This window comes from Alexandromys fortis, unplaced genomic scaffold (genome assembly GCF_014885135.2).
Source record: "Alexandromys fortis isolate MF-2015 unplaced genomic scaffold, M_Fortis_MF-2015_v1.1 scaffold_112, whole genome shotgun sequence".
Lineage (NCBI taxonomy): Eukaryota > Metazoa > Chordata > Mammalia > Rodentia > Cricetidae > Alexandromys > Alexandromys fortis.
Genome location: NW_026068013.1, coordinates 587291 through 600279, shown reverse-complemented (window position 1 = coordinate 600279; position 12989 = coordinate 587291). Strand labels below are relative to the sequence as shown.

The following is a 12989-nucleotide window of genomic DNA, read 5'->3' as shown; positions in this document are numbered from 1 at the left end:
TTAGTTCTATTTTGTTTGGGAAGGGTAACTAAAGGGGAACAATTACATAAGAGTAGAAAAGTATGGAAACAGCCGGGCAACGGTGGTGCATGCCGTTAATCCCAGCACTGGGGAGGCAGGGGCAAGGGAATCTCTGTGAGTTCAAGGCCAGCCTGGTCTACTGAGTGAGTTCCAGGAAAGGCTCCAAAGCTACACAGAGAAACCCTGTATCCAAAAAGAAAGAGAAAGAAAGAAAGAGAGAGAGAGAGAGAGAGAGAGAGAGAGAGAGAGAGAGAGAGAAAAGAAAGGTATAAAAACAAAAATAAATAGAAACATGCCCTCACTGTTTAGGAATATATACTAAATACCTTCTCACTAGCCATGGTCTCCTGGTCATGACACAGGAATAATTAGGAATGTAGTCATCACTGATCTTGTTGATTCTGGTCTGTCTAAATAAAGACATATATGGGTATTGGAGATAGTAATGTCACATGTGGCAATATGCCACCTTCTAAAACGTTTCTTTATCCTGACTTAATTGGAACTAATTTAACTGAGTTGGTAATAATGCCCCTCAGTCAGCTGTATTCTTCACCACCCACTTGTCCTTGAAGGAACTAAGTTTTTCTCTGTGTATTACTGAAATGTAGCAAACTTTCAGCTTCCAGACAGTACAACATTGTTAAAATATATATGTATATAGAAATATAGTCCTAATTGAACACACTAAAAATAAACTCCATTGAAGACACGCTTTTTTTCTAGGATTAAAAAATATGTTTATATGGGGCTGGAGAGATGGCTTAGGGGTTAAGAGCACTGGCTGCTCTTCCAGAGGACCCAGGTTCAATTCCCATCACTCACATGACAGTTAACAGCTATCTGTGACTCCAGTTCCATGGGCTCTGATGGCCTCATACTTCTGTGTATATACATGCAGGCAAAACCCCAATGTTCATCAAATAAGTAAATCAATTTTTTTTAAAATATGCTTATATTTTTGATTATATTCCTGAAACAAACTGAAAAGAAAGGTTTATATTCTTGGTTGCATAAGAGCCACACTCCCTTGACTAGTTCTGCAGGGAGGACATTCATACTTTCCCTGACAACGCAGCGTTCATAATTTCCACCTGCTTGAGTCTCAGCCCACTCTTCTAGGGATGTAGGAATTCTTACTGGTCATGACATAACTAAGGACTAAAGCTAATAAATATTATCTATATAAACACATGACATAACTAAGGACTAAAGCTAATAAATGTTATCTATATAAACACATGACATAAGTAAGGACTAAAGCTAATAAATATTATCTATATAAACACGTGCCTAGAGAGACGAGACGTGCCAACACAGGCACAGTATCTCTGCCCCTGCCCGAGTGATAAAGAATGGGCTAAAGTAACAGAAATCCTGGGTGAATAGGCATCCTATGTGGAGCTCCTCTGTGTCTGCACTTTTCCCTCACACTCATTTTATTCAAATTCCCATTCTAATATGTCTGTAGATTTCTCCAATATCCTTGTATGTAATTATCTAGACATGTGCACATAGTATACAAATGTGTTGATTATATACTTATAGAAATAAGTTCATTTCAGTTAAATGTACTAAAATCTTCTCATATCTGGTTCACAGAGCTATAGATTCTGCCTTGCCTTCAGCGTTGTCTAAAAATGATTACAAACATCAAAAATATCTCGTACGCAGAATTAACCATGATAAAGAAATGACGGAAAACAACATAGCAAGCCTAGCTACTAACAAAAATGTGTTCCAGCTTAAACTGGAGGAGACTCAGAAACTCCTAGAGAACCAACATTTAAGCAGTTTGCAAGTATGAATGATAACTATGTTACTGGTGTTATAATTTTAGTCGTAATTCTGTCGTGCCTCACAGTGTTCTCCACACAGCTAACAGAGCCTCATCACAGATGCTGAAGGAACACCTGGGGTTTCCCTGGCCTGTTCCCAGGGCTCTTTCTGCTCTTCTTCTTTGTCCACCTATTTAAAAAACATAGGATGTATGAGTGTTATTTTATAACAAATATAAAAGCTGTTTGAAAGTAGTATAGTGTAATAGAAGTATTATTGTTAGAGATTATATTCAAGAAAGCAGCCTAAGCTTACGATGTACAAGCTACTGAACCATCTCTGCAGCCCCTAAAACCAGTAGTTCTTGAACCTAAATTCACATGCTTCTATAGAAATTGTACAATAAGTATAAGACTACTACATGGATCTCATGTGGGAAATGAACCAGTGGAGCCCAGACATAGATTTTTGTTGGTATTTTGTTTGGATACAGGATCTAATTTAGACCAGGTTAGCCTCAAACTTACTATGTAACCAATGCTATCCTTGAACTTCTGATCCTCACTGCCATATTTATTTTATGAAATGCTTTGTCTCTTACATACAACCAGAGTTGAAAACCTTACTCCAGACCCTTATAAAAAAGATATAATTCCTACCAACAGAAAGTTCATGTTAGAGTCACATAACATATTTTCTTTTTTTTAAATTCTCTTTATTTTTTGGGACTTTCCTAGTGCACATAATGTATTTGGATCTAATCCTACTATTTCCCCCTATTCATAACCACCAGCATGTGGTGGTGGTGTTTTGTTTTTCAAGCTCACTGAGTCGACTTAGTACTGCCTGTCCAGGCATGTGTGTAGAACGACCTGCTGGATCATGGTAGCCTCCCCAGGACCACACTCAATCTCAACACGAAAGGGAAGGGGCTCGGAGATCGTGGTGATGGTGGCTGCTGTGTCACAGAACCATTAAGAGTGTCCTTGAAGGCCAATGAGGGTTTCAGAAAGAGAATCTAATTTATAAACAAGTGGTTTTGGAATTAATTTACTGTTATGAAACTTGAAGAAACTCCCTAACCTAAATGGAATAGCAATTATTTCTAAGCTATCATGGTGGCCAGAATAATTGAGCATTTCCTTTGGGAGTTGAAATGAAAGGAAGCACACTTTTTATTGCTTTGTTACTTTCTTTTTACCATGAGGTCTGCTTCAGGGGTGTAACTTATACCTGTACTGTTTATAGTCACATTATTTTCTGTGTCTAGGAGAGCTGAATCTAGTAACAATGGCTGAGTCTACAACATAAAACAGTCTTCTTTTTTCCCCCTCAGAAGTTCTGTGATGAAGTTAATCAGATCACCAATTCTGAAACTCTCTCGAGTATAGACAGCCTTGAAGCTGCAGAGCGGGAAGAGATCTACTTAACACTTAGCATGGCTCCTTCCACATCAAGCCAGCAGAGTTCTGTTCCCCTCAAGTCGGCGAATCTGCAGTCAGCTCATCTAAACTGCTTTGATGAAGACAATCTGTCATTCTCTAAAACTCAGCATATAAACAATTGGCTGACAAACTTAGATGCTCAGAATACTCAGCCTGTTGCATCCTTTTCAGATATGTTCAGTAAATCTAGTATTCTGCCCTCTTGGGAATGTTTGGCTAATAAAGAACAGAATCCACCTACTTTGAGCAGAGCCGTGGAGAGAAGCACAGGAACTGCTAATGACTCAGTGCTCTTGGTGTGCAGTCCTTCCGTAGTTGCTCTAGATAAAAAAGGAGGAAACCCCTCCGAAAGTCACACTGTGAGGACTAGTGATCCCGCTGATGGAGCTCTACAGAGGGAGAGGCCGTCAGGTGCCGAGAGCCCAACATTTAAAGTCAGTAGAGCCTGGACTACTCCAGAATCTCTGACCCAGGAAGCAGCTTCATTTTCCATCCAAGAGAGACTGTCTGAGTTAACTCAAGAAAATAGAACTGCTTCCCTTCCTACTTCGTTTGTCCCTGCGTTGTCGCCCAATTCACAGTCAGGTGGCCCTTTATCAGAGAACAACAAGTGCGTGAAAGAAATCGATCCCGTGCAGTGTTCTGATAAGTTATATGAAATGAAAGATGTGAAATGTGAAAAGATAAACTATTTTAACTGTAATAAAGAAAAGTTGTCTCTATTTTCAGAAAATTTTCAGGCCACCTACGCACCTCAAAATTCTCATTCAAAAGATAGGAAACAAAAAGCAAGTGGGCCATCAGCAACCCTGTGTAACATAACCCCTGACTGTGACGTGCCTGACCAGCATGGCGTGAAGCCTAGCGTCCATGAACAAGATGGGGTGAGGCTGCCTAAGAGCATATTAAAGAAAGAATCCAGATACGAGCATGATTATCTCAAGACACTAGTTATAAATCAGGGTTTTAAGTTTAGACATCAAAAGGCAGAAGCTATTAGAGATAGTATTGAATTAATAAGACAGAAAGGGAAAGGTACAGGAACCCCAAAGACTATTAAAAAGCTGCGGTGGCTTGATGAAAGTGGCAACACAGAGAACTGTGCAGATGATGGCCACCCGGTGAGGAACAGGGCAGGGACGGCTCCACAGTGGTTACAGTATTGTCAGCCCAGCAGTGGCACCCGCAGCCTAACATCCGCTCCTGATTGCCCTGCACATTCTGCTGGTGGGAAGAAGGCCCCGGATGATGGTGTCTCCGAAAATGTTGCTGATCTAGGAGGGTGTGACATGGACAGTGTACCCTTGAACTCTTCTATACCTTCAGGCTATAGCTTTGCTAAACAAGCCTGGTCAGCCTGCAGAAGAGAAGAGAACAAAGCCCCTGTACATGCTGGTCCTATACCTGCTGGTGATGCTAAGACTCCAAAGTCTAAGGCTCCAAGGGGAGCAAAGGTGACTAGAAGAATGGGATCTGCAAAGGTCCAGACAGGCCTTGTCCATGTGAACAGAAAAGCCACTGTCAGCCAGCCACCATCTTCAAGCAAAGCCAACACGCTGGCCCAAACTCAGGGGAAACTAATTATACCTCATCCTCCGCCTAAACCACCAACACATATTAAAAGTAGTAAAACTGTGCAAGTGTCCCCATGTCACTTAGCCACACCTGAACACTCCCAAAGCACCATGACACAGAACTGTTTAAGTTCATGTGTGCTTCCAACAGAGTGCCGTTTGAACCAGTGGACTCAGGAAAGTCGCCTCCCGTTCTCAGATGCCTGTTCTGACCTACTCGCTGTGACCCCAGCTCTGCCATCTCCTTACTCTCCGGAGTGCCAAACCGCAGCAAAAGGAAACCATTCAAATGGCTCTCGCACAGGTTTCCAGCAAGATGGGACAGTATATTGTACCCAAAAAAGTCCTGTCTGTGAAGAGATCTACCAGTCATTGGTTCCTAGAAGCACCGAAGAAGAATCAATTTTCTCATGGGGAAGAAGGAACCATGGGTGCCAAAATGAGAGAGCCACTGGTAAGGATAAAATGTATACCTTCTTCAGAGTCATGTGACATTTTCCATATTGGGTATGGCAGTGTATACTGTATAGTGAGTTATAGTATGAAGATAACTTAGCTATCCATACTATAACTTGCTCTAGTAGCTGGAGTTCTTCAGAGAATTACCTAACCTGTACTCAATTAAAATCGAAACTTTTGCTAGCTCTTTTTTTCTATAACCTCCCTTGATGTTTAAAAAGAATAGACAATGAATAGCATCTGATCCTTATTCCTGGTGATTCTGTCATTGCTGTTGTAATTAGATTTCTGTCACATGAGCACCATGGGAAAACAGCATTGTTTATTTAAATAGATTATGTCACAACTTACTTGCCGAAGACCCTTTGACAAAAATACTACTTACTAGGGTAAGGAAATGGGGATTAGAAAAATAGTAAAGAGAACAAAGACGCAAATGCCTTTAATTTCTCGTACACTTTTATAACCCAGTACAACAGGGGGAAGAAGACAAAAGACTGCTTTAACGTGATACAAAGGACAACATCAAGTCATTAGCATTTTGCTGTTTAGGCAGTGAACCCACCCTACACCAAGTAACCTGAAGGTGGCCACTCTCAAGGTCAAACCCCTACCTCAAAAGAAGGACCAGAAGTATGCTTGAATGTCCTGACCATTAGTCAGAACAGAGTAGATCTACCTGTATAGGCCATCTTAATGTCAAAAGGACCAGGTAATCACACCTAGGTCAGGATGTGTAGCCCTGGTTGTTGTCAACCATTTTGAGCAACCTCAAACTCTCTGACCTTCAGACAAGGTGGAAATAGGTTCATTTTGGGGCCTCCACACTTGTTTGTTCTGTTTTGTTTGACATAGAGTATAGCTCTGTCTGGCCTGGGAACTCACTATGTAGACCAACTGGACTCAAGTTCACAGAGCTCCTCCTGCGTCTGCCTCCCAGGTGCTGGGATTAAAGGCATGTGCCACCATACCCGGCTTATTTTTAAAATTTTATATGAATTCTTTATATGCTAATAGTAGATGTTAACAGGCTGTCAAAGTGGCAGGTGAACATAGATGTGTTGAAATAGGAAGCGGCGGAGCTGCGTCCCCGGCACCCGGCTTTACCCGAAATAATTACACTGAAACTGTACTCTTTTAAACACTGCCTGGCCTATTAGTTCCAGCCTCTTATTGGCTAGCTCTTATATATTGATCTAACCCATTTCTAATAATCTGTGTAGCCCATGAGGTGGCTTATCAGGGAAGATCTTAACCTGTGTCTGTCTGGAGTGGGAGAATTATGGCGACCGCCTGATTCAGCTTCTTTTTCCCAGTATTCTGTTCTGTTTATTCAATCCATTTAAGGGTTGGCCTATCAAATGGGCCTAGGCAGTTTCTTTATTAATTAACCAATGAAACAACAGATAGAAAGATGACCCTCCTCCATCATTTCCCCTGCGTAAGCCCTGCCACTCTCTCTTTTTTATATCTTCTGCTCATCACTAAATCCCTAATGTTATAAGCTATTCCTTCATTAAAATTTGCTATTTCATATTAAACTAACCTGATTATTATGCCGCCTACATAGAGTCTTCAACCAAACTTGACAGCCTGAATTCAATCCTTGAAACCTGCATGGTGGAAGGAGAGAACTGTCTACTCCTAGGTGACGTCCAAACACCACATAGGTGCCATAAGGCAATACCTGCAGTTTAAAGAAAGGAGTGTTTTAATAAGTATACAGCCCTCCCATCCCTTCCAGAACACTGTAGCTCTGCCTCTGTTGGCTTTTTGTCTCTGTTTTCAAGTAGTGAAAGAACAGACACCGTTGTTTGGAACAGTTTTGAGATTTACTTCTTTATTGAATGCCATTGGCCCTGTCACTCACGGCTTGTGAAGCCACTCCCCCCTTGAAGGGAATGGACTAGAAGTCCATAAAACTCCTGCCAGTGGGAATCAGTTCCCTGCTGAGAAAGAGCAAGAGCTGTTCATAGAGGGCACTGGCTCTGCAGTAATAACAAGTAGTGTGTGCAGACAGCTCTAACATTCACATTGAGGGTCCTTTTTAAAGACCAGGGGTTTGCTGTGTACTACAATTGTACTCCACATCCCCACAGGGCCTGACACTTAGTAGACACCCTGGCTTTTCTTTCATTCCTTCCTTTGTTTATTTGTTGTTTTTGAGACTTGAGGGATTTGTTTAGTTTTGTTTTGTTTTGTTGAGACAGGATCTCACTGTATAGCACTGACTGGCCTGGAGCTCAGTAAATAGACCATGCTGTCCTTGAACTCACACAGATCTGCCTGCTTCTGCCTCACATGTGCCAGGATTTACACACCTTACTTAATTTTTTGATTATTTTTTTATTTGTCACTTGGTCTATGTATATCTATGCCACATGTGTGAGGATGCCTTTGGAGGCCAAAAGAGGGTGTCAGGATCCCCATGACACTTGAGTACAGATTCTTGTTAACTACCTACCGTAAGTACCAACAAACTCAGGTCCTCTGTGATGGCAACTAGGGCTCTTTTTCTGTTGTTTTTATTGAGCTATATATTTTTCACTACTTCCCTCCTACTCCTCCTCTCCCATTCCTCCCCTCCCTTTCAACCTTCTCCCAAAGTCCCCATGCTCCCAATTTACTCAGGAGATTTTGTCTTTTTCTACTTCCCATGTAGATTAGATCCATGTATATCTCTCCTAAGGCCCTCATTGTTGTCTGCATTCTCTGGGATTTTGAATTGTAGGCTGGTTTTTCTTTGTTTTATGTCTAAAATCCACTTATGGATGAGTATATATGATATTTGTCTTTCAGGGTTTGGGTTACTTCACTCAATATGATGTTTTCTAGGTCCATCCATTTGCCCACAAATTTTAAGATTTCATTATTTTTTTTTTTTGGCTCTGTAGTACTCCATTGTGTAAATGTACCACATTTTTCTTATCCATTCTTCGGTCGAGGGACATTTAGATTGTTTCCAGTTGTTCTGGCTATGACAAACAATGCTGCTATGAACATAGTTGAGCACATGTCTGTTGACATGGTAAAGGTTTCTGTCCCACACAGTCCTGCAGCCGTTTAGTCCCAAAGAAACACACAGAGGTCTACATTAATCATAAACTGCTTCTTATTAACTCTTATATCCTGTATTAAGCCATAATTGTTGTCGGTGTCATCCACATAGCTTGGTACGTTTCATCAGCAAGGCATTCTCATCTTGCTTTCTCTGCTTCTGGGTAATGACTGCAGACTAAGCTTTCTTCTTCCCAGAATTCTGGTCACCCAACCTATACATTCTGCCTGGTTGTCCTGCCTATACTTCCTGCCTGGCTACTGTACTGGCCAATCAGCATTTTATTAAATCAATACAAATCTTTACAGAGTACAAGATCATTGTCCCACAGCACTTGTCCTTGTGGTATGATTGAGCATCCTTTGGGTATATGCCCAAAGGTGCTATTACTGGGTCTTGAGGGAGGTTGTTTCCTAATTTTCTGAGAAATCACCACCACACTGACATCCAAAGGGGTTGTACCAGCTTGCATTCCCACCAGCAACAGAGGAGTGTTCCCTTTACCCCACATCCTCTCCAAATTAAGTTGTCATCAGTCTTTTTGATTTTGGCCATTCTGACAGGTGTAAGATGGAATCTCAGAGTTGTTTGGATTTGCATTTCTCTAATAGCTCCCCCAGTGGTCACTCCCTAGTACCTACTCCTGTGAGCATTGCTGCCTCAGGCCTGCTCTGGTGGAGATTGCGCCTAACTAGAGCTCTTAATGAATGACCCATCCTCTCTAGCCACGAGACTTTTCATAAACTGGATGGATACAAACTACATTAGCAGGTGGAAAATTAAATGCAAAGAAAGTAACCTAAATATCTTCACTATTCACTACAAAAATTTCAAGCAAGGATAGAGACTGAGTTTTTTAAAGAATGAAGAGAAACTGAGGGGAAAAAAATATTGAGAAAAATAAGTAAAATTATTGTGGAAGTTATAAAACCTTGAAATATGTGTTATATGAGATCATATTCTAAAGTGCAGACTAATTCCTTACAGTGAAATAATTATGCTTATCCTCATCAGAAAATAAAGAAAAAATTTATAATGAATAAGCCCACACAATTAATTGCCTGATTTTTAACAAAGCTGGCAATGCATGGCAGGAAAAAAGGAGTTTATTTTATTTTTCAGTTGGTTAACTATGTGTAATCAGTAAAGTGACTTTTCCTTAACTCATATGTAAACACCAATTCCATGTCAATTGGAGATTTAAATGTGAAAAATAAAGCTCTGGAAGTAATATGGTTTTAGAATAGTCAGATTGCTTTTGCTCTCTGTAAAATATAAATTATTAAGAAAATGGTACTTATACAATGAAATTGGAGTGTTTTTCATATAAAAAATTAACAAGTTGCCGAGCGATGGTGGTGCACGTCTTTAATCCCAGCACTCGGGAGGCAGAGGCAGGCGGATCTCTGTGAGTTCGAGACCAGCCTGGTCTACAGAGCTAGTTCCAGGACAGGCTCCAAAGCCACAGAGAAACCCTGTCTCGAAAAACCAAAAAAAAAAAAAAAATTAACAAGTTAAAATGACACACCTCTGAATGGGAAAATGTATTTACAATCCTCTGGACTAATCCAGACTCATAGGTAGAATGTATAAAGGACTACAAAGAATATAAAAATGTGGCTAATTCTATCATGAGGGCTAAACCAGAGAAGCAGTACTGGGTAAAGAGGTTTAAAGAGGTCTGCTTCAAAGCATTGATTTAAATTAATATGGGCTCAGCTAGGCAAATCTAACATTTGTAGGACAGGTTATAAAGAACAGACTAAAAGACTGCAAAAAAAAAAAAGGGGGGGCTAACACCAATGTCCATGGTGATTGAATCAAATGCTACCATAATTATCTAGATTGTCTCCCTCAAAAACAACTGAATGAACAAAATAATGTCACAGCAATATTGATAGTGGTTTTTAGTTGAACTGCAGACTACATCAGAAAGATCATCACTGTACTAGGAAGATAACACATTCAGCAAGGAGCTTGACTTGCGAACAGAGGGCCTGAAAACCCATGTTAATAACAATAGAGCTTGAGGAGATAGCTCAGCAGTTAATATAATAGCACTGGCTTTTCTTATAAAGGACCCGAATTCAATTCCCATCACACACACATAGTGGTTCCCATCACACACACATCCGCCTGGAACTCACATTTCAGGGGATCCAAGTGTCCTCTTCTGACCTCCAAAGACACAGGCGGTACACATATAGGCAAAACACTTACTAGAAAATAAAATGAGTAAATCTAATAAAAAATATTTAATGCAATGAGTGTGATGTCATATGCTTTTAATCCTTATGAAGTTGTCCTCTGACCTCCACAGACCTGCACACATGTGTGTGCATGCTACCATACATGTACACCCTCCTATACATAAACATGCATGCATACACACAAAAAAAAACAAAGCAAAATACTAGAAAAAGCTTTTCATATATAAAAGCCATAAAATGGACAATAATCATGCAAATGTACATTTAGACTTTTAGATACAACTGCATACATCACAGTAGCTAAAATTAGACACATTACGAAGGGTTAGTAAAGTTTCATATGAACTAAAAATTCTCATATCTACAAAAATTGAACATATGTAGATCCTATGACCCACCAATTCTAGACCAACAGATTATATATGTATCTGTTAACATCACAGTGTGTTTCAAATAATTGTAAATATTTTATTTAGACCTGTATAACATGTTTTTGCTCTGTTATTATGTTTCATTACATAATTTTCAACCATCTTTTCAATTATGAGGACTTTAGTTTAATATCATGACCTCACATTTTGTAAAAAAAAAAAAAAAGTACACCTTTAAGGTAGGATTCGCTCTTTTAATTTTTTATAATTCCTAAGTTTATGAAAGTAAGTCTGGAATGGACAAGACACTGCCATGACTGACGACTGACGAGGGGACATACAAGAATGAGGGGTGTGTTTGCTCTGCCTTGCTCTTTCTCACCTGTCCTTAAATTATTTTTATCATATTTGGGAATTGGCATTGTTAGAATGAGGTCTTAATTAAGTAGCCATACAGAAAGCATAGGAAAATCTTGTGAGGAGCACCACAGCTCACAGTTAAATCCTGTCTGAGACTTGCTCAGATACTACTTGAGATACATAAATTTACTTTGCCTAGGACTCTGCAAAAAATGAAGGGTGGGGCCAACCTCTTGCCCTGCAGATTTCTTTCAGGATAATTGAACTCACTATACAGTATATGACCCCTCTGGCAAATGTAACAGGTGCCATGTATAAAGTTTCATTTCTAATTTTTTGATAATGTTAAATTAGAATCTTTCAGTGCTCTTCCTGCAAACAGTATAAAATGCCTCGTGTATCTTCTTGGTATTCCCCATATTCTCTTCCATAGCAGGAACTGTGTTGAATGAATCCTTGCAAATGGGCCGTGTATAGAACTTAGAGGAAAATTTATAGAAGTCTGCTGGCCAAATGGATGAAATGTATAGAACTTTCTGCACTGCCTGACAGTAATTTGAAAATTAGAGGGATACATAATTACCTACTTAATTTTCATAATTTTTTACATTGACATTTGTTAAGATTCTGCTGTTACAAGAAGAAAACAAGTTGTTGAAAATAAGTGGAGAAAGCTGTTAGAGCAGAAGAGAAAAGTCTCTGGATCTGTAGGAATGAAGGGCACCGAGCAAATGATTGTAAGTATAGTCTCAGCAAAACTCTCTCAGTGTAGACAACTGCTTTAAGACAGATGCTTTTGGTGTAAGCTGTACCTCAGAATCAGTGGGAATACAGCCAAAGCCAATCTTGGAATCTTAATGCTATTGTACTTATTTGCTATATTTAAATGAGTCCATATGATCAGTTGCCAGTGAAGGCTTTTAACTATCTTTAAGCAATTATTTCTGGGGCTAGAGAGATGTTAAGAGTGCTGACTGCTCTTTGAGAGGACCCAGGTTCAGTTCCCAGTGCCCACATGGTGGCTCACAACCATCTCTAACTCCAGTCTGAAAAAAATCCAAAGCCACCCTCTGGCCTATAAGTGCACCAGGCACAAAAGTGGTACTCACACAAACATTAGGCAAATATATATTATTATATTAATAATTATTAATGTTATATATTTTAAACATATATATAAATAAGAAAAAGTAATATATATGTGTGTATATATTAACTTATTATTTATAGCTAATTCTGTAGAAAGGTCATTTGTAACAAAATTCCCCAAAGTTATTTAAATATGCAATATATGGGCAGGATGAAAGAAGGGGAGAAGGGAAGAAGGGATGGATGTTGTTAATATTGTATGTTATACAGTACTTTTTAAAAGACATTTTCCATCTAGGAACCTTTTATAAGAGACTATGAATTACATGATGGTTTTGTCTTTAGGAACAGTCCAACAAACCTACTATGGCTTTTGGGACAGAGATCTTGAGTATAATCCAAAGCGTAGTAACAATTTTAAATGATGCGGAAATTATATGAGGACTGAATAAGTATAGTCTAATATGACATTTTAGAAGTCTATTTAAGAATTGATTTTAGAATATTGAGAAACCTGAGATGAATAATTAAAAAGCATTTTACTTGGAGCCTCTACTGTAAGTATCTCTTCTTATTTTTTTTATAGAATTGGATTAGGGTGCACTGTAAAAATTGTACATATT

General features: G+C 39.3%; 1 protein-coding gene across 11 annotated transcripts in view; it reads left to right on the top strand.

Moving 5' to 3' along the window:
* Positions 1-12989, top strand: part of Cep126 (centrosomal protein 126) — a 54258-nt gene that overhangs the window by 21563 nt on the left and 19706 nt on the right. For 5 of the 11 annotated variants that reach the window (XM_050162213.1, XM_050162212.1, XM_050162209.1 and 2 more), the window contains 3 exons: positions 1624-1822; positions 3137-5273; positions 11902-12014. In XM_050162213.1, the coding sequence (XP_050018170.1) occupies positions 1624-1822; positions 3137-5273; positions 11902-12014 (2449 nt within the window). Of the gene's footprint in view, positions 1-1623; positions 1823-3136; positions 5274-11901; positions 12015-12711; positions 12924-12989 lie in introns of all 11 variants that reach the window. The other 6 variants (XR_007595417.1, XR_007595416.1, XM_050162211.1 and 3 more) reach the window with 4 other exon arrangements.